This window comes from Ambystoma mexicanum, chromosome 2q (assembly GCF_040938575.1).
Source record: "Ambystoma mexicanum isolate Mex_15411 chromosome 2q, UKY_AmexF1_1, whole genome shotgun sequence".
In the NCBI taxonomy this organism is placed as follows: domain Eukaryota; kingdom Metazoa; phylum Chordata; class Amphibia; order Caudata; family Ambystomatidae; genus Ambystoma; species Ambystoma mexicanum.
Window position 1 is genome coordinate 1,367,308,092 of NC_090924.1, and position 22,365 is coordinate 1,367,330,456.

Consider the following 22,365-nt stretch of genomic DNA (forward strand, 5'->3'; position numbering starts at 1 on the left):
ATGTCAAAGGGCCACGACCAATCGTAAATACCAGTGGGTCCACTACAGGAACCTCATTTTCAGACAAAACTTGTTTAGTAATGAACTTAGTTTGGGATTCTAGTTCAGTTTCGACATTATTTTTTAATTTCAAGTGAGTTGACTTCTTCCTTCCACCTGCAGGCATGTATTCATTGTCTGGAGTAATCTCGTCTGTTGCTTGCCCCTTAAACATAATTTGTGTATAGTCCGCACAGTTTAAAAAAAATGCTCAGGCCTTCTGAATGAATGTGGTGAGCCGAAGGTTAGCGGTACACATAAAAGGGAAGGCCAAGAGTGCTGGTCTCTGTGAATCTCCACAGGTAAGAGGTTTCTGGTGAGAAGTGTAGGGGGGTTGCAAGCGATTGTGTGCCATGTGTTAATGAAGCTTTGAACCAGAAGAGTGCGATATGCTGGACGCTCGTTCCCTGAAGTCTGGTGTATAGGGTGTCTTTGTAAACTGTATCTAATATGGCATGTTTCAATAAGATTTCTCCAGATTCTTCACCAAGTAAATCATGTTGGCTATTGTGGGGCTAGACAGACATATCTGGTTCTAGCTTTGGCCTAATTATTGAATTAACTGCTGAACAGAAAGTTTGTGCACTGTTGGTGATTGTGTGTATTTATCATTTAGTCGCAACACGGCAAGTGAACAATGCTTACTTTTGAGGCAACTAGTCAGCCCGTACACACCCCCACCCCCTCTCCCGCCTCTCAAATTCTCTGAAGTATTTTCCCAGAAGGTTCTCTGGGGGTTTTGGGACACGGCTGTTTCCTTTTCTTGCCGCTGGAAACCGTTTTGTATATTCATTTTTCTTCGGCATTGGTATTACAGGCTGAAGAGCTATGGTCTGGAGTGTTGCCCAGATCAATAACAGTGGTTAGAATTCTATTGAAACTTTCCATCCACCACTTTTCAGTGTGCTAACTGGGCATATTAGGGCAAAGATGTAAAATTTGAATGCAGTGTACTTTGGCGCGTCATACCATATCGTGATGGGACCCGAGGTTTTGGTGACATAACATGCCAAACGGTGTCAGCACCTTGGTTTTTGGTGGCAATACCTGGTATGATAGTGGTACATTTTTAATAATGTGTGGATACCGGAGCATGTCATGGCAATGCTGTACGAATGATAGTAGGACCTGGGTATATGATGGCAGTTGCTGGTAAATGATACTCTAATAGTTGATATTCTCACAAAAAGCCAAATCTGTTCCTGTTGTCTTGTTTTGTTAATGCGTGTTTTAAAAAAACAATGTGGGACTACTGTCTATCCTTGATGAATTTTACGGCCCATCTCTCTGTTTCGTTTACTGTGAATCTAGCTGGCAATCAACGGCAGAACACTTTATGTTGTCATGGATATAGTGAGTGCAGTTGAGCAAATGGGTTGGGGAGTTTGGCTGTTGAGAGGACTAGTTCTGACAGGATCCGTTATCCGGGTCTAATGTCAGATTATTTGTAATGTGTAGCTTTCATTTCCCTGTTCCGTTTCACTCTACTTGAATTAACTTATCTGCAACTCTTCTGCTGGTAGGAAGTTCACTGCTTTCCCTGTCTGACTGTTGCTTTTTGCATGCCTTCTGGGTAATTACGCTGCTTGAAGAGCAGTTTGCTTCCGTTTGGTGTCTCATCACTGTCTGGTTAAATGGCCTCTCAGGCGTTAACTATGGTGCAAGTCCATTCCAAAAGGGATGATTTATCAGTAAAACCTTGTGGAGTGCTCTAGCAGGTAACTTTTAATTCATATTTTTAACGAAGCTCTTATGGTTTGCTAAAGTGAAGAAAAATTAAAATGCTTTGTGGGTGGGCAGGTGGTGTCTCTGGGGTCTTGCAAGAAATTTCGAGGCACCCTATTTTGGTGGTTGTGTATACCATGATTTTTTAATGACAGCAGAAATGTCTATTGGATGGAAGCCTCTGCGTTGGAATGCCGTTCACACCATTGAATTGTCTCATCTGGAGACGTGGCAGACCATCACCGAAGACCTGTGGGTTTTGTCCATCGCTGGGGTGGGCTTTCTGCTTTCCCTTCCCCACCCTTCAACCCTCCCGTGCAGCAGACTGGGTCGCCCTCCCTCGGAGCTGAGGTACAGAAAATTCTAGACCTCGGAGCAGTGGAACCTGATAGCCTCCGGGAGCAAGGGGAGGGCTACTACTCATGTCTGTTCAGTGCACAAACCCAACCAGGCTGGCCTGCGCACTATCCTCGATCTTTCCCAGTTCGAACTATCTCTTACTCAAGAGAAATTCAAGATGATCACGCCCTGCCAAATAAAGTCCTCTCTTCGGTAGGGTGATTGGCTCAGTGTGGTGGACCTCCAGGATGCGTACATGAACATGCTGATTTGGAGCCCGCATCGCAAATATCTCTGGTTCTCCGTGGGAGCGGAACACTTTGTTTCCAGTACTCCCTTTTGATCTCAGCTCGGCAAGACTCACCATAGACTCTTCCGAGGGCCTCCGCAGCTGGTCTGCCAATAACTGGATCTTCTTCCGAGGTTCCCTGTTTGGGGGCTAAGGTTGAGCCCAGTTATGCTGTGGCTCTGGATACCAGGGTCGCCCTGAGGCTTCTGCACCTGGAGCTAACTGTACCGATTCTCGGCTCAAAGCCCCTCTCAAGGTGGCTCTATGTACCGGGGTTAAACCTGAGGTTCCCCTTCTTGGGGCTAAATCTGAATACCTCTCTTACAGTAACAGTGTAGTTCGTGTTCGCACTGAGAATTCGGTGGCAATGTTTTAAAACAAGAAGGGCGGCACCAAATCTCCTCTCCTTGTGGATCTTGCCATAAAAATTTGGGGCCGGGTCATCCAGAACAATGTTTGGCTCCAGGCTGTACACATCCCAGGTCACATCATTGTGGCCGCAGATTCACTCAGTTGCCAGTCGGCAGCAGTTACGAGTGGCAGATGAACAGCAATGTCCTCTCCAACATTTTCCATCCATCAATGGGGCACTCCAGAGGCAGACCTCTTTGCAACTTCTTCAAACAAAAAACGGCCCCTCTATGCATCCAGGGATGGGCTCGGAGCGTTCACCCCATTACTCAGCACCATGAAAAGGAAAAACCGAAGACTAGAACTTGATTGGAGAAACCAAAACACTGCGAATAAGCTGAAATTCCTACAACAAAACCGTGCATACTAAAAGGAAATACAAAAAGCAAAGAGGAAACACTACAATAACCGAATCTTTGAAGCACCAAACGCCCAAAAAGAACTCTTCAAAATCATCAATGAAATCGAAAATCCCCCGGAATGCAACACCACACCAACCCCGTCTACGAAACTATGCAATGACCTTGCAGACTACTTCGAAAACAAAATCCCCACCATCCAACAAACCATACAAAGCAGACCACCCAATCTGACTACGACCCCCCCACCTACCCTCAGGAGGAACACACGAAGAAACTACGAAGCTTCTCAGAAATATCAGTGGAGACATTTGTCAAACTGGTGAATGAAAGCAATAACTCGGGGTGTCCCGAAGACCCCTGTCCGCCAGACATAAACAAATCGATTCTTAAATAAGGAACACCCATGGAATATCACAGGAACGTCCTCAACCTTTCAATCGCAACCGGGAAAGTGCCACAACCCTTCACGGCTTCATAAATCAGACCACTATTCAAAGACACAGCGGGAACCATAGAGGACCTTTCCAACTACAGACCCATCTCCAACATACCATACACAGCCAAGCTGCTTGAATGTACATATACAAAACGACCCAAGAATTCATAGAAGAGCATGGCCTACTAGACCAGGCACAAGTTGGCTTCAGGCCAATGAGAGGAACGGAATCGGCCCTCCTCTCAACATGGGACGACCTAAAAATGAACGCTGACTCGGACACCAGCACTGCCTTGATACTCCTAGACCTATCCGCAGCATTCGACACAGTTAATCACGACACCCTCATAACGAGACTAGAAGGACTTGGAATAACAGACACCGCGCCCTACTATGGATCAAATCTTTCCTAACAAACAGAACGGAAACCCTTCAAATCCAGCCCGAGAGATTCCACTTGTGGAGTACCAAAAGGGTCATCCTTCTCCCCGTTAATGTTCAACATCTACCTACATCTACTTCATCAGAATCATCAAAAGTCACGGCCTCACCTGCTACAACTACGCCGACGATACACAAATAATCTTCAAAATACAGGGTAACCTGGAAATAAACTCGACACTAGAAAACTGCCTCCGAGATGCATTCATCTGGATGAACTCGAACTGCCTCAAAATGAACCCAGGCAAAACAGAAATGATGGTCTCAAAAAATGGAGGAGAAAACTACTTCATCCCTTGGCCAAGGGAACTCTGGACAACCCCAGCACCCCCGCCGATTGTAAAAAACCTGGTGGTCCTGATGGACAACAATCTGATGCTAGAGCCACAAGTAAACGCTCTTCTCAGGAAATGCTTCTTCCTCCTGCTAGCAACAAAGAGGATCCTACCATTCCAATCATTCGCCAATAAAGCAACCACCATCAGCGCCCTCGTCATGTCCAAAGTAGACTATGCCAATAGCCTATACTTATGTATACCTGAATGACTTTTAAAAAACTACAATGCAGAAGCCAGACTGCTTCTGAAACTACCGCTAAGAGAACACACCACGCCAGCACTGAAAACGCTACATTGGCTACCAATAAAACAACGAATACATTTCAAAACAATGTGCATCACGCATAGAGCAGTACACAACCAAGGCGTAGAGTTCCTGAGAGACAAACTGCGTCTACATCAACCAACAAGAACGCTCCGATCAAGCATTGATATCCGCCTGGAACCAAAACCCTACAACAAAAGCAAACTCGGAGGATCTTCCTTCTCTCACCAAGTGCCAAAAACCTGGAACGACCTTCCAAAGCACATACGTAACACAAGAAACCACCTACTATACAGTAAATTACTCAAAACCTGGCTCTTCACGTCATAACTAGAAAGATCGGCCACAGGGGCACACTCCCAACTAAAACATTGATGAACGAATGAGACCGAACCTGATCCACACCAAGCAATCCACAGAAAAACCCTAAGGAAAAATCCCAGGACATACCAAACGACAAGCCGAGAGACAGCAGTATTAGGACTAAAGACGTAATACTTAGCAAGACGAAGACAAACATTAGACAACCAGTCAATAAGACCCAATGACAGCAGACAGCTAGAGAACAGGAAACCCCTTACCATTAGCCCCAACCCAGAGGGTGAGAAACAGAATAAGCACCCACTTTACACAACGCTCATCAAGATACAGCGAGAAGCACAATGCACCATTACACACAAACTACAACTAAGCAATAGCCCTAAGGAAGTCACCCCACGAAAACCCAAAGTACTAACTGAAATATAGCCATGATAGGAGGAAATTAACGACGGAATACACAGGCTGACATTGACGGACGCACTAGGATGTCTCATCAACAGCATTCTGACCTTTAACAATTCAAAGCTTCCACTGACCAGTGTCACACTAGATAACAAGAGAATAGATGGTACCAACCCAGTCCCCGAAGAAATGGTATAGACACACCCACCACCCCATAAAATACTCCCTATGACACAACTGGATATGCGAAGCACCACAACAGCGAGACAGCCCATAAGGAACCAGTAACAACCCCAGCCACAGGGATTCATCTCAAATGGAACCAGAAGTACTTGAACCAGGATACAGACCACACTAACCCAAACCTCAATTTTCTGCATACTTAACCCACACAAAACTCACACAACCATCTCTCTCCCAGCAATCCGCACGCACTTTATCACGCGCATCAACACATAGAAAGCACCTAGAGCACACAAAGCCTCATCCGATACTTGCGCCAAAGCCCAACACTCGGTGTATACCGAGCTGAAGCCGCCAACAGCACACCCTCTCCCACTCTCCTACTCCACTCCTCCCAACTAACCGTACCCACCCCTTCTTGTTTACAGATGCGCCAGAGCGCCTGGGGACCAGTTCCGTTCGTGACGGTGCGCTATATAAGTACCTTCAACATAACATAACATGAAAGCTTATGCTTTTCCTTCATTGATTCAGATTAACCGGTCTCCCTGCAAGCTCAGGAGCGCACTCCTGCACTCTCCTATTTAAGGCTCCTTGGTGGCCAACCAGATTCTGGTTTTCGGAACAGCATCTGTTGGTTCTCCCCCGATCAGATTGCCGCAGATTCCAGACTTTCTTTACCAGAGCATTCACCAGATGTGGCACCCTTCCCCACAATCGTTCAGCTTGGCGGCCTGGTGCACGAGTTCAGACCGTTAACAAAGTTCGATCTGTCTGAAGACAATGTATGCATTATCCAAGCGGCCAAGAAGCCTTCTACGAGGGCTCAGTACAGGAGAAAAAGGCTCTGGTTTTGCCTTTGGTGTTCAGCTAAATAGCTCGATCCCAGGCAAGCTTCGATTGACAGTTTTATCTTTTGTGTTCTCAGCTGGCTGTTTCTGGCATCCTTGTTCGGTTATGCAGAATTTACTTATCCGCTATTGCTGCCTACCTGTCCACGGACAGCTGTTCCTTTTCATTGACTTATCCCGTCATCAAGAGGCATTTTGCAGGTCTCTTATCTCTTTCCGCCGTGGCATTATTTCATAAGCCATTCGAAGCCATGGCCACTACCGACCGGAAGTACCTTTCTTGGAAGGTTGCCTTTCTGATTGCAAAAACATAAGCGAGGCGAGTAAGTGAGCTCCAAGCTCTTTCTGTGGAACATCCGGTCCTCGTTTTTCACAGGGATAAGGTTGTGCTTCGCACTCATCCTTCCTGCCTAAAGAGGTTACTGATTTTCATTTGAACCAATCAATCTCCTTACCGGTCTTCTTTCCTAATCCGGCATCTGATACTGAGAGAGTTTTACACAACTTGGGCTTCATGCGAGCCCTGAAGTTTTACCTCGATAGAAAGAGTGAATGCAGAAGCTCCTCACAACTTTTACTTGCGTTCGGAGACCTGAAGGAGAACCAGCTTCCAAAGCAAATATGCCCTGCTGGATTGCCTCATGTTTTTCAGAAGCCTATGGCGTTCAAGGGCTACAACCACGGAAGAGCATTCATGAACATCTAGTCTGTGGCAAAGCCCCTGCTGTTGCCGTCCAAAAGTATGTCCGTTGGGAGTCCAACACCAAGGTGGCTTTATGGGCCTACACATCGGCTTTACCTGTGCTCCAGGACTCGTGCCCAATTTGGCTAGGCTGCGCTTCACAACTTATTCCAGTAAAGGGGTTTTCCATCCACCCGTACTACCTATGGTGTGTGCTTGGGAATCTCCCACAAGTATGGGAGAAAGGGGACGGGACGTAAGAGAATAACAAAGTTACTGTAGTGACTATCTTACTCCTAGTCCATAGTCCCCTTTCCTCCATATGCCCGCTGTCCCCTCTAAAAAGTATTCTCTAATGTTGCGTAAATGGTCTGATCTGGTGATAGAAAAGGACAGAATGGCGATGTGCGGGGCGGAGCTCAGGAGGACTGGGTTACGGCCACGTGCGGTACCCCACGTAAAAATGAAAGGACAAGAATTGATTTTTGATGCTTTTTTATAAAAGTGCTCCGGTCCCGTCCTGAAGTATGGAATGTCCCACAAGTATGGAGGAAAGGGGATAATGGACTAGGAGGAAGGTAGTCATTACAGTGAGTAACTTTTTTATTTTCACCTGTTCCCACCTTTCTCATGGCAAAGTGATACCTGGGGAATATTTAGTTTTCCTTTTTTTGGCAAAATACTCCTCGAATTACATTTTTCACAAATGCTGATTGCCCCTGTCTTCACCATTTGGATGATCTGCAAGTCTTGAATAATAATCTGTTCCTCGTGACCAGAAAAATTATGTAACATACAGGATTCTTTCTATTAATTCTGTATGTTAAGCTGTACGCAGCCAATAAATATTTTAAACTGCATTTGTTCAGTCTTTCCATTTCACCAGATTTACCTGGTAACGTGTGGGGCCTGGTGTTTTCTGGAAAGTGGGCAGTAAGGCTTGCTTTATGTTGGGGCTAGATTGCCAGGAGTTTGTTTCGTTTTATTTTTCCTCATTTGCTTCATTGCTTATTTTCGTTATGTTTTTCAAAAAATGCTTTAGTTCAATGAAGATATAGGTGTATTACTTTATGGAGATTGACTGTGTCTGATTTGGCACAGTGAACAAATCGTTTTGTGCAGGAAGCATTGCCAGATCTTGCAACCATATGGCTGTTCACGTGTGTAGCGTTCATATAATGTTGACTTCTGATAGACATGGTTAAAAACAAATGTAGCATTCTAACCGTGATGATGCAGGAACTGAGAATCTTGATGCGAGTACAGGTCCCTCACACCCTTGTATGATTTTTGCACAGATCTGGTTATCACTAATATGTTTGCGCCAGCCTGCCTGTCGCTTATTGGTCTGCGTGGGTTGCAGCACTTTCTTTCTGTTGTTTCTTTTGAGTTTGTCCATGGCCTCAGCATCTTTGGTGCAATTTCTGGGGCTACCTATTTTGTGGAACGGCAAGGCAGCCGTGCAGCACTCGCATAAGGGTTCTGGAGCTCCTGGGTGCTTGTTGCCCCATGGTGCTGCTACGAGCCATCCCGGTTCACAAACGACCAAACCTACATACTGAAACACTGTTTAAAATGGTGCACCGTTGTATTGGCAAGGTTACATGCTAATGTGAGCACCATGGAGATGCTGTTCTGAGGGTATTGGAAAGAGGTGGAAAAAGGAACAGTGCGCAGAAGGCTGGTTAACTGGGGAGGCTGCTGGTTCAAGGGTCAGAGGAAAAGGAAGGTAATTTGAAAGAGGATGCAACACAATGCCCTTATTTACTTAAGGTCGGATCACCAGTATAGGAATTTCACCTCCCTCCAACGTTGGCCAACTGGCACATAATTCAAATAGCACAGAAACAGTCCTCCTGGAAGTTTACACTAGGCTCTTAAAGGCATCCGAAAGAGGATCACCCTCACTTGTGCCATTACTCATTCTTCCATCTTTTTTCATAACGGTGGACTGTGACCGTTTTCATAGCAACTTGCTATGTTGGGAGTAGCCGACGCGGTCTACAGCAGTTTTGTCAGAATGTATTAGTCACTTTCAACTCTGGGAGTAACCCCTCCCTCCCAACCCCCCAAAAGCAAGGTGGCGCTTAAACACATTCAACTTTAGTGAGGCCTCCAACCTCGCACCACCCAGCAAATACCCTCTGTAGCACCAAAGGAAACCAGACCGGTGTACAGTAAGAATATATTTATTGAATGTTTAACAAATAATAATAAACAACCGAAACTTCAGTCACCAACGCTGTGGCACAACACACTATCAGAATCTCAAATTACTTGCACCAATTGACTGACTTTTATTTATAATGGACTTACAGATAAAACGCACAGGTAAAATTGAGAGATGGACACTCATCAAATTACATCAGATTTCTTCAAATTTCACCCACAAACAATATAACTCGAAGAGTGATTGCTTAGTCTGTTATCAAGCTCAGCAACCCCCAGCCCCAGGTATCAATTAGATATGACTACTCTGGTTTGGAGGCAAGGTACAAGGAGTGGGAATACAATGGAAAAATCGTTCTGCCATTTTTTATAAAATGGCAGGGTTTGAGAAATGCACAATGAAAATGAAATAGTTTGGATCTTTTGATTTGAAAGGCAAAGTTTAGAAAAGGAACTCAATGGGGAAAATCGTTTTGGGCTGTTAGTTTGCATAAAATGCAGGGCCTTGGGATTTTGATTTGGGAGGGAAGTTAATAAATGGGTAATTTCTTTTGCACACTTGAATGGTAGAGTTTTAGGGTTGCTTAATTTGGGATTATGGACACTCCCCCTTGTGTGCAGAAGACTGGGGTTTCAGAAAGGTAGACACCTAAGTACTTTATTTTCTATACCGGCTCTAACACATTGGGCATGAACTTTGTTAGTTTCGAATTCTAACAACACTCATCCTGTGATTTTCTAGAAGGGAATTCATTGATTTAACTTAAATTCAATGCAATAAGGATCTACACAGCTTCACCACCTCCCCACAATTTAATGGAAAGGATTAAGGCAGGCAGTTCCCAACACAATTCAATTTAAATGGATAGGGTGATTTTCTCTAGGGGAATTAATTTGAGTTGAATTTAATAAAATGTACCAAGGGTCTCCCCAGTTCCACCCTCTTACCCGCTATGCGAGATGGAGATGGAGATTGAGGCCGGCAGACCCCGCCCACAGTTATGTGGCATTTGCATTGATATGATATGGCATTTATAACACGCCTATACACAAGTGTTTTGAGGTGCAAAATCTACTTTAAATTAATCTACTTGCATGGGAGGCCTTGGTTATGGGGCATCCATGGAAACCGCAGGGCTACTCTGAGGACAGCACCGATCTGGTCAAGGGTAGTCCCTATCAACCATACTTCCTCTGGCTCCTCAAATGGCAGGCCCAGCTAGCTTCTAAATTTCCTAGTCTGTCTCCCATGCAATATTTAAGGCCTTGGTAGCTGTGTATCTCCAGCAATAGAGTGGGAAAATCAAAGGAAAAATCTAAAGTCCCCAAGAGTCAAAATGTCAAAGAAAGGCCAGCTCTCTGTTTGAAAACTGATCTCTTATAGGGCCGGTGACACTCCATTGATCGTTCCCACGCTGCGGATTGGCCAGCTCTCCTACCCCCCCCCCCCCCTCCTACCAATACGCCCACTGCCTGCCACTGCCTGCTGATAGGACAAGGAGTTCGGAGGTGTGGATGATGGAGGCTGAGGGAGGAGAAGGATTCATCATTACAAAATGACAAGTGGGTTTAACTTCTTCAGTGTCATTAAAAATGTAACATGGCACCTACCCTAATTTTTTTGTGTGTGTGTGTGCGCGCTGTTTTTATCGATTTAACCGGAATAGTCACACCAACTTTCCCTTCCCCAGAATTGAGACGGCTGGAATCATAATTGTGGATTCCACAAGACTGGAAACACAGTCTCCAAGACCGGTCCTCAAGTCACATCATGTTTTCAGGTTTACCAATGTCTATCAAAATATCTATTTGTACACTGCATTCCAACCAAGAGGGAATTTGTTTCTTGAGAACCATTCTCGACGGCTGTGACTTTACAGCATTTGTAATGGCTCGCTTCTTCCAGTGTTTATTACAGTGCCTTACAGACAGTCCCCCCTTAAAAAAAATCCCTGTCCCTGTGACAGGAATTCCACAAGGCAGCAGTGTACCTGGTCTGTGATCTAACCAAAAATAGATTTGAATTTAAAATCCTTGTAATCTTTAGTTTCCATCAGTCTTTCTTCTGGTCTAGCCTGCCTAGTCGATCCTTTTTTACCAGTTAGGGCTTTCAGGGGGTACTCTGAGAGTCTTCCTCCGGTCCATCGCAAATGCTGAAAACCATGTAGGTGGCAGCCTGTTCTTCCCAATTGGTATTCTCTATCAAGCATGCTTAGGAATTGCACTGCCTCTTCTCAAGTATAGCACTACAATATTTCGTTTTAGGCTTTAGCAACCCTCTGGCCAGTAGAAGATTAATGCCAAGACATGCTTTAGCCTGCAAACCGTTCTATACAAAGCACATCATTAAGTCTATAATTTATTCATAATGACCCTCCAAGGATGTCTTTGTTACGGTTGTTACAAATTTCGGTATGAGAGTTTAGTTGTGAGCAGCACTGTTGTTTTCCATGCCAATATGTGAGAAGGCCATCGATTCTTTTTCCCTTTGGGGTTCTATTTGTTTTTTTAAAAAAAAATGAATTCCCAGAATCGGGGCGGGGGGATAAAAGATGGCCTTCTGACAAATGTACTCAGCGAAACTTAGTGTTCCACTATAAGTACCACTACAGTTGCAAGCCAATCATATGAGGCTCTTTTCTTATTGTGACTAATGTTTCAGTTGCATAGATTTAAAATCTGCAATCTGTTTTGGAAGCATGAGAGTTGCAAATAAACTCCTTCAGATGTGTAACCACCTACTGTCCTTTTTCTAGGAGCAGGTGCTTGTGAGACTGCTCTTCATAGCTGCACTTTTATTATTCTGGGGTCACACCTTTTATTTTTCATCTGAAATTGTGTTTGATGTAACATTGTACAAAGTGTTTAAAAAAGCATTTATGAGCTATTGTACCTTATTGTCACAATTTCAGCAAAACTTTTTATGACTGGTTTAAAGCTAACAGACATTTTTGGTCTGCTTTTGTGCACTGCTTTTTGTCGCTCAGTGTGTTGTATCTCTTTTTCTGCCTTCATATAGATACTAGTTTATTCAATCCTTTTGACTTCTTTCAATAGACTTTGTTTGATAATCAAAACAATGCTGCCAAAAAGGAGGAAGAGGAAGAAGCCAAAATTAAAAACGACACGGGCAAGAGCAAAAATGACTCCAAGAAGATGTCTGTTGAGAGAGTTTACCAGAAGAAGACCCAGCTAGAGCATATCCTTCTTCGTCCAGATACATACATTGGATCCGTAGAGCCGGTAACCCAGGTAAGAATACTTTGTGTTTATGTTCAAATTTGTTGTGCTTGTTCTACTATCTTAAGCACTTAGCAGGTTTTGTACACACCAGTGGTCTAGGTGCATTTGCTTTTGGCATGTTTTATGTGAGGTTCTAAAATTCCCATGCATCCTGCTGTCATACAGAGTCCCAAGGAGGATTGGAAGGAGACCAGAAAGCAGCTGCTTGATACTGGGCCTGACACGGCTGACTGTGCAGCATGCTCCACCGGTGGCGATGCATTGCTACTCTTGGATTTGGATGACTGGGTTTACTTGGGTCATCCCAGGCCAACTGCTGCTAAGTTGTTCGATGGTGTAACCTGGTTTGGCTGCAAGACAGATGGCTTCCAGGCTAACGCCACACCATGCCAGCTGTCTGTCTCCTCTGCCATGTCTGCATCCTCCACTGTTTCCATTTTGTTAGTTGATGATACAGACCTTCTCTCCTCCAGGCAGCAGTTTACCGGGCAGAGGCAGCATAGCCATTTTTGTTTTTATCGTCCCGGGAGGGGAAAGTGCCAAAACCAGGAAAAGCAGCCTGCCTTTGTGCACTCTGCCACCAAATGCAAAGGGCTCTTTTCCTCGCCTCTGTGGGGGCATGCTCCATTTTGCACCAGTCCATTGGGTTCTTCAGATCATCTCTCCTACATAGGTTCTTTGATTCTGCCCTGACCTAGTATTTGCATGCTTCTTTTTCTCTGGCAAATGTGAAAGCGGAGGGGGCGACTGGTCTGGTTAGTAGGCAGAGGGCAAATGCAAGGTAGCTTTGCTGTTGTGTTGGTGCATGCAGTTCAGAAGAAAGCGGGTGCAGTATGTGGGTATTATATTGGATGGTTTGTGCTCAGAGCACTTGAAGTGCTTGTGTCCAGAGGGAGAGATTTCTGTGCTCACAGAGTTGGAGTTGCTTCCTACAGGTCTATAAATTAGTTGGAGAGGTGTTGCACCCTGATCTTTGAAGTCTAGGCAGGGGTATTCCTTTGATCTGTGTACTGTGCTTTGGAGCATAACATTTGAGCTTTGTGGTGCGGGGAACATCCACTGGAGACCTTGATGGGTATCTGGGGCATCCCAATCTTGTGGTGGTGGTGGTGGTGGTGGTGCCTACGTCCTGGTAGTGGTGCACCTTTGCTAGGGTGATTGAGAAGAAGTCCTGAGGCACCCTGCAATAAGCAGGTGTTAGCAGCAGCCTCCTGCAGTGCTTGGGGGAAGACTGCTGTAGCAGGTATCAAGTGGGTATCAAGTATACAGGGTGAAATAGCTCCAGTGGAAAGTCCCTGAAGAAAAAGCTGAGAGCAAAATTGCAGTGGGGACACCAAGGAGCAGTACCACATGGGGAGAGTGTTACTGATCAGTGGGGAAACTTGGAAGATGTATTGTATGAGGTAGAATGATGTGCAGGGTTGTGAACCTGCACACAGCAAAAATGCAAAACAAGGTATTGGCAGTGATTTTCAGAACTACCACTGTTAAGGTTTGTTTTTTAAAATAACTTTTATTTAAAACACTTGGTGGTGATAAACCATTCTCCAACAGATAAGGAATATACGTTTATAGATATGACTCACATCAGTTTGAATGCATTTATACAGTCTGTGCTATTTCAACATCTTGGTCCCCCTTTATTGCCTCCTTCAATCTTTTCACTGCCCTTAAGATATTGTCAGAAATCTGACCGAATATCCTTGGGGCTGCATCTGGCTGGTAGCAGTGTGCTGTAAACTTCCTCCATATCATTCGCCCGTTTCGTCATTTGTATAGTGCCTTTGACCATAAGTATGGTTCCAACACTCTGTCTGTTGAGAGCCCTCGGAGGGACCAAAGTATTGCAAAGTTAGTAGGTGCTAATGAGTGTGCGCATAATGGCCACCCATGCCTAATTGGCATGTGGATAGGTGGAGAGATGTTCACTAGGGAGTGTGTAAGAGGATAGTCAGTTATGTGTATAGGTACAGTTCGAATTTTGGGTCATGAAAGGTAGCTACGTTCTTATAGCAGAAGTGTCATTCAAGTTGAATGTGAAAGCAGATGCATGCGGGAGTGTGGCCGTGCCGTTGGCTAAATCAAAAAAGCGGAGAGTGTGAGGGGGGGGGAAATCATACTCCATCATTAATCCATTTTGCTGCCGATGGTGGACTCTTCCTCTTTCATCCCAGCAGTATTCGCCGTTTGCCCATCAGAAATCCTAAGTTCATGAATCTGTGTTTCACCTCTGGCAATTTGCCAACAAAACCCAGAATGCACACCTGAGGTGACAGCTGCCATTGTGAACCAGTAATGTCAACTGGGCCCACAAGCTCTTAATGCGGACCTCCTACAATGATAATATAACAGTTGTAGCGAGGTGTCACCTACATGGCTTCTTTTTAAATCGTTTTTGTTACTTTATAGTTCAGCTTAAGATAATTACATGACACAACGCAAAATAGGCATTGGCATTCTTTCAATTTATACATAATATAACAGTTTTCTCTTTACCATCAATTTTGCTTTTCCCAACATTACAAACAAGAAAGGAAAATAATTCTTCAACATGTTTTTTAAGTCAGTTCAGTCTTTGGATAAGTAGGTGTTAAACCCGGCCCCCCTATTCGTTTTTGGATCTAGACGTTTGGGGTAGTTTAAGTATATATTGTTCTTCATTATTATTGATCCACGTTAGTTCTGAGCCACTCTCTAAACGTGGGCGGACTATTGGACTTAGATTTTTTCAGTATACATCTTTTAGCCACCATGCATCCTATGTTCAGTAGGGCTCTTGAGGTGTTGTCCACCTTCCCTTGCCACAGCCCAAACATTGCAGACAGCAGGGACATAGTCAGTTGTTGATCTGTCATAGCTGCTAGTGCAACGTGGATTGAATACCAGTATTGTGTCAGGACAGGACAGCTCCATAACATGTGCATCGTATCTGCATTTCTGGAGCCGCATCGCAGAGTCAGCTAGCATCTTTGTAATGAGTGGAGTATAATGTAGCCTGTTGAGTACCTTGTATTGGATCAGCTTTAGACACGTATTCATGGACACTTCAGATGTGAGTTTGCACATGGCGGACCATTGTTTGTCAGTGAGTGTTAGGTTAAGCTCAGTGTTCCATTTTTCACTTGAGTGATCCAGACCTCTGAGGGTAGTTGACAGAATTTCTTTGCATAGTGTGGACCGTACATGAGGGCAACCTCTGGAGTTTGCTATGTATGTCATTACCTTATTGTCCGGGGGGGGGTTCCATCGGGTAATTCGGCCATGTGCACGCACTGCTGCCCGCAGTCTGTAATAATGTAGGGTGTCTACCGGTGTTATTGTATGCTTGTCCCTACAGTTGAGTGTCAAACTCGCCCTCGGGTCACCTATAGTTTAGTAGTCTTTCTGCTCCCATCTCTGTTTGATCGCCAGGTCTCTAATGAGGGGAACAGGGCGTGGTTCCATAGAGGGAGCCAATGGCAATACGGTGATACAATCTGTAGTCTGGTAAATATGCACTTCCATGCATCTAAAGTGCATGCCACTGGTTCAAATTGGCAGTCACCACTGTTTTATCAAGTATTAGAGATGTAATCTCCCTGTCTCCAGCCGCAAATCCCTCTAGTTTGACATGTGGTGGTTCTATGCTCTCTCCATACGAATGGTTGGCGCGTTGAGCTTGAGCTGACAGAAAATACACTTCTAGGTTGGGTCCATAGGGAAGTGCCATTTCCACCCACTTTTTCCGCAGCGCCCCACAGTGCCACAGGAATTGGGAGAAACGCCTATGTAAATTCAACACCTACCTGACTTCTGATGTCTTCCCTGCTTATGAGCTTCCTCTAAGGATGCATATCACAAGTATACCCACCATCTCCTTTCCAGGAGGACATCTAAAGTTGGTGGTAGACGGGACACTCTCCAAAGCAGCGCCTGCCTAGCATACGGAACCACCATGCTCTGCATCTGCAGCAATCTCTTCGCTGTGTTTGAGTTCTGAGAGGTGAACCTATGGATAAGCAAGGGCATTTCACACTTGGATTTAACAAACTCTTGCTGGGTAGTTTGAGCAGCAAGGCAGACTTGGGAGAGTGGCGGTTTGCTACATAGGTACAATTCTGCACACTTGGCAATAGCCAAGTAATAAAGGGCCACGCAGATTCACAAAAATACTCTTATGAGGCACATTGATACTATATATATAATGGCCATACACTTAAATACACATATACTCAAAGTTGGTAGAACCAATGGGATACTACACATCCCTTTACACTAAAACAGTTTTAATCAATATTAAAAACCGATCAGGTAAAGTGGTAAAAGAAACAGTTAACTGTTACCTTGTAATGGAAGGTTTGCTTTAGTTTCAGTGATTTCCAGTATTCTTGAAGGGGTTAAGTCTAGAAGAGTTAGGAAGTCTAAAGTTCCTTTGCGCACAACTTGGTCAAAGCCAACAGGTAAGTAATTTTAAAGGTAATAGAACCAATAATACAAATGGGTCCAGAAACGTATTTGGGGTACACTCAAATCCTCCAATCTGGGGTATACACTGGAAACCTCACTGCTCATGGCCAAGCCAAGTTAGTCTATAAAGAGTGGACTTTTCACCCATGCAATCCCGATCGACTGGTTGTGGCAACAAGTGCGACACACGTTCTTGGTCCTTACTCAGTTTGCTAAAACAACCACCTCTATGTAAGTTAGAAGCATTTGGGCCACTCACCTATGCATCGGTCCCTTTTCAGTTGGTCCAGGATTCTCAGATGTAGTAGTTGAAGTAGATGTTGGGTTTGGGGCTGGTTAGGTGTTTCACATCTCAAAAGCAGATGCGATTCCAAAAGACCCTGAGCTGGACAGGATGGCAAACTTAGAATGACAGCCACTACTTCTCCCACAATAGAGAATCCTGAGGTGGTGGAGAAACCCCATGCAGGGGTCAGCGGGTTCAGGGTTTGACGGCGGTAGAACGCAGACTGCATAGAGGTGCTTTCATGGGCCACAAGCTGAAGTTCTGCCAAGTTCCACGCTCGAACTCTGGCCTGTGTACTTTGCAGCAGCTGTGCCTCTCCAGTGAATGGCCAGCCCACAGGAAGATCCAGAGACTATTCCAAAGTCAAACGGAGGCAGGACTGCATAACTGGGCATGAGACTGATTGGGCCCACCTGTTTAGAAGTGGAGCACTCAGTCTAAGTTCTTCCCTGGTCACTGAAGACCTTGGCAATGGGCTTAGGCAAACGCTGGTTGCTTCTGCTGCAATCCTCTTCTCTCTTTGGCACGAGTGGGCGACCTCCAGAATAGCAGCATTCTATTCTGGCTAACAAAATTAACAACTCAGTGGTGACCTAAGGAGACAACAGGGGGGGGCCTAGCCCACAAAGAAAAAGGATTCCAGTCATTCTATATGATACGATCTGCATAGCCTCATGGTAACTAGATGTCTGGTTTTATCATTGGTATGTGTAGCACTCCCATCACAACTCAACACAGCTGAGCTGTATCCTACCGGGGGGCCAAGCCACCCACCTACATACATCTGCAACAATCAATACTCGACTTCACAGCACACAATCACCACTGACAACAGAATACAGCAGAGATCTACGAAGAAATTCGGTCCAGCTGTGCACATCAGCACATAATTGAGTGTCCTTGACTCGCATACTCTCCTGGCAGTTGCTACCTACCTTCGTGCTAGCTAAAAATGCACACACGCATTCTAGAATCCTACTTCAAATTCCACATCTCGGACCTCGGTCCTCCAACAGTAATACCCCACAGCGCTTTGTGGTCAAACCAATGATGGCAAGTTCTATACAAATGTCATATAACATATATTCAGCAGTGGAACTACAATTGCATCTAATGTACTAATATTGTCCCTATGTTAAATGATACCTCCAGGCAATAGGTTGAAAGCTTGGATGATGTAAAATGTTTTGATCAGTCTATTTAGAAAGCAAACACATTGGCATCCCTTCTGAAAAAAAAATCAGCAAGTCCCAATTTTTTTTGTTCGAGTGTCACTATAATTTTTGGTAAATGTTATGTCGACTGTACACCATTAAGCCAATTGGAAAAAGTTGCTCAAATTTGGCGAATCTCCAGACCACACCAGAAATGTCACATATATGTTTTCATGAACCTATATTTATAAAGTAGTAATCCTGGCGAGAGCATACATCTTTCAGCAGCAAATGAGTTCTTGAAATGTATAGCCAAACGGGACAAAAGCTTGTCCCCATTGTGAGAGCTGAGACCTCGCCAGCTTGCTTCCGCCACCAGTGACCATAAGGAAGGGGCAAGCTGAAACCCAAAGTCTGCCCATGTTACTACTCTGTGCCAATACTTTCTGGGGTCTCCACCATGACTGCTCCTGAGGTGTTCTCGTGTGCTCTAAAATCAAATCATCCTCACCCTTTAATGAGTTGCATACAAAAATGAAAAAGGTGATGGGGTGTTATAAATCCCACTGCCACAGAGCTCTCTGGCTACTTCAAAGCGAACATCTCGAAGAAGTACAAAAATCATCATCTGTGACGCACACAATATACAGAGTTCATTCCTCACCCTCATTGGCTACCACCTATATACTGTGACGGCATCATGAAGTAGGACACAGACAACAGATTCAACTTTCCAAGTAAAGCTTAATTTAATTTAAATTTTAGGATGCAGGAAGGCCTAACTTTTGCCTTATGCTAAGGTGGGATTTCCCTACCTATAGACAACTAAAGATAGTCTGTGTCAGTAAGCTCAAAGGAAAAGTCTATCTGTATCTAAAACATATACTTGCCCTCAACTAAATCTATACGTTTGGCCTCCTTATAAGTATGCCAATCCAGTAAACACAGTGCCAGTAAGATACCGGCACTGTTGTTACTGGACCGGCATACTCTTGAGTTCTGCGAGCGGGTGCCTTTCAGCTCGCCAGGTCAGACCTGGCTGGCGGAATGGCACCTGCTCGCAGACCTTGACGATGCACCGGCACGGTTGAACACAGTGCCGGTGCATCCATCCTCCCTATTCCCATTGAGCCCAATGGGACTTGAATGGGAATGGTGAGTTATTTCTCCCGGTGCCCGGCAATGGGGGAATTACCGGGTCCGCCAGGGCTGTAATATCTCGGTAAGTCCCATCTGCCAGGCGCTGGAAAATAAAAAGACTCTGGCGGCAGCCGTGCTGTTTATACCGGCACGGCTACCGCCGGAGTCATAATGAGGTACAATGTGAAGAGATGTCGGCAACAAAATAAATGGTGTTCAAAAGTAAAATTCAGAGCTTCTTCCAAGTCTCTGGTTTTCTCTTAGATTGCCCTTGCTCATGTTCAAAACAGTTATACCAAGACCTCGGGGTTCCCTTCCCCAAGCGTTCAACAGTTCCCCAATAGGCATCAGGGGTTTCCCTTCCCCAAGGTTAAACACAGTTCATAATGTCTTGGGGGAAATCCTTCCCCAAGGCGCCAACTCTTTCAGCTTGCAAAACCCAATTGTCAGTTCAAATCCTCTGGCTCTCAAAATAGTATCAGTTCAACTTCTGGTTAGTTCTCAGTGGGTCAATCCGTCTGTTGCAGTTGTCCCGTCACAAGTCACGCAACCAATAACCCTGTGCACTTTGCTGTACTTCCGTATTCAAGTTCTGGCCAACGCAGGTTTTGTTCAACCTGTAGTCAGGTGAACTCTTGTATCTTGGAGTAGTGCTTATTTCACATTCTTGGCAGTCTTTTTGGCTTTGCCACAACTTTTATCTCGTACAACTCACTCTGTGGTACTTTAGCCCTTCTCACCAACTTGCTTTCACTTTATTCATAAATGCTCATAATGTTTCAGCACTTGTTTTGCTTTGTTGCCATATTCAGGACATACTCAATATATCCTCTAGTTAGTTTGGTGTTTCCTAACCTCAGTGATCTATGTGCTAAAACACATGTTCTTGCTGATAAGCTAGATGGCTTTTCCTCGCACAGGAGCCAGAAGGTCCACTGCCTCCCTAGTCACCTGTTGGAAAGCTGACACCAAACACCGACATTGCCAGAAAGTGGCACATTAGAAAGGTTTGAAAAGACAATGTCTGCCAGGGCTTCGGGGGTAACCACCTTAAGATTTCTAGCCATTTTGGTTCTTTTAGCCGGCTTAGGTGGCTACAGCAGACCTTGGGGGAAGTGATGACTTAAAAGAGATTATGCAATGGTCTGAACGAGGGACACAAGTCGACAGCCCAAGAAGACATTTTAGAGTTCAAGGTCAGGACTCGGTCAAGAATATTGCCACCCTTATGGCTGGCCGTCTTAACATGTTGGCTAAGCTTAGTGCTTCAAGGGCGTAGATAAGGGATGTGGCATAAGAATATTTGTTTTCATAATTGAAATCCCCCCAACGTCAACAGGTGGGAGGAACATTTGAGTATTTCATTGTAGCAATTGCTCTTCAAAGTGAAGCATTTTATATGGAGGTCTGTACAAAATCAAGCTAACAGACGTGAATCTAAACTAAGTTTCATGAAGAGAGCCTCTTTTTTTATTTTTAAAGAGTCACTCCTGCCACTCTAGCCCCCGACCGATTAGCCCTGAGTAGATCATAGCCCTCTATAGCTGTTCAGCCATCTTGCATTTGGGAGTATGGTTATACTTCTACTTAAGTGTAAACCGTATAGACCACTAAGTTGTCTTCTTAGAACTGCTCACTAGACTATGTTCTGAAAACCCCTATTCTCACTTTCTCCGATAATTCCGGCAGTGTTACTACTTCTTGGAAGATGCACTTTTTGGAGAAGGAATTTGTGCGGCAATGAAAGTATCGTCTACCAGATTGCAAGTCCACTGTTGATCATAAACGCTAATAAGTGAGAAGATCAGGAAACTCATTCGGACAGGATGGAGATTACAAGTAACCCGGCATGCAAATGAGGCAGGGAAGTCGGCATAGCAATATGAATGAGTGAAAAACGGGGCAACTATGTATTTCGTAGGATTTTGAGGGGAGAAAAATGTCCTGTGATGAAGAGAGATTCTCTCAAAACACGTTGGGACACCTCCAGCCCCTTTTTATGTTTTATGTTTTATTCAAACAAATTCTTTATAAATAAATCTTTGTATAAATTAAGATCATAGAATGAAGAAAAGTATTTTTCTCCAGCATTGGATCTTTCATGTATTCACATGCTTGGAATATTCTCCGTCGTCAGGCTGGGAACCCTCGATGGGGCATATTCTAAGCATGTGAATCCATGAAAGATACCAACGCTGGAGAAATGGAGTTACAGGTAAGAAACTACTCCCTTCTCCAGCGTTGGTATCTTTCATGGATTCACATGCTTAGAATATTCCCTGTCGTGGGTCCCAGCCTGGCGACGGGAAATTTTCTAAGCATGTGAATCCATGAAAGATACCAACGCTGGAGAAATGGAGTTACAGGTAAGAAACTACTCCCATTTGTCTCATGTATTTCAAGCCTGCCTCCAAAATAACTAGCATCACAATTTTCTCAATTCCAAAAATTATCATTTTAATAATAATGTTAAATATTTGGTGAATAGCCCAACATGGTGTGCAGGGGACAGGAGTTCCCCGTTTGGGGAAATCGCTCTACTACATTTATATTTGCTGTCCGTGTGCCAGGGCAGTCCATTCTCCCCCGCACCTCGATCTGTCATTTAGTACATAAGGCTTAACAATACTACTAAGTATTTTTTACAATTAGTTAATCCATGGTATTCAGAGTGCAATAGAACTGAAAACCCCTATTAACCGTGTTGGATATTGCGCAAGGCATGTTCACAAAACTGAAAAGCTGACTCAGCAGTTTGAGTCCACGTCTAATCGGAGAAACATGTCTTAACCCATAGGTGTCTCCTACCTTTAAACATGTAGGCAGAAAGACCTTAGAATATG

The 22,365-nt window shown here is 44.5% G+C and overlaps 1 protein-coding gene across 2 annotated transcripts in view; it reads left to right on the forward strand.

Moving 5' to 3' along the window:
• TOP2B (DNA topoisomerase II beta) overlaps nucleotides 1-22,365 on the forward strand; it is a 934,132-nt gene that overhangs the window by 206,230 nt on the left and 705,537 nt on the right. For both annotated transcript variants that reach the window (XM_069648849.1, XM_069648850.1), the window contains exon 2: nucleotides 12,311-12,505. In XM_069648849.1, coding sequence (XP_069504950.1) covers nucleotides 12,311-12,505 — 195 coding nt within the window. The remainder of the gene's footprint in view (nucleotides 1-12,310; nucleotides 12,506-22,365) is intronic.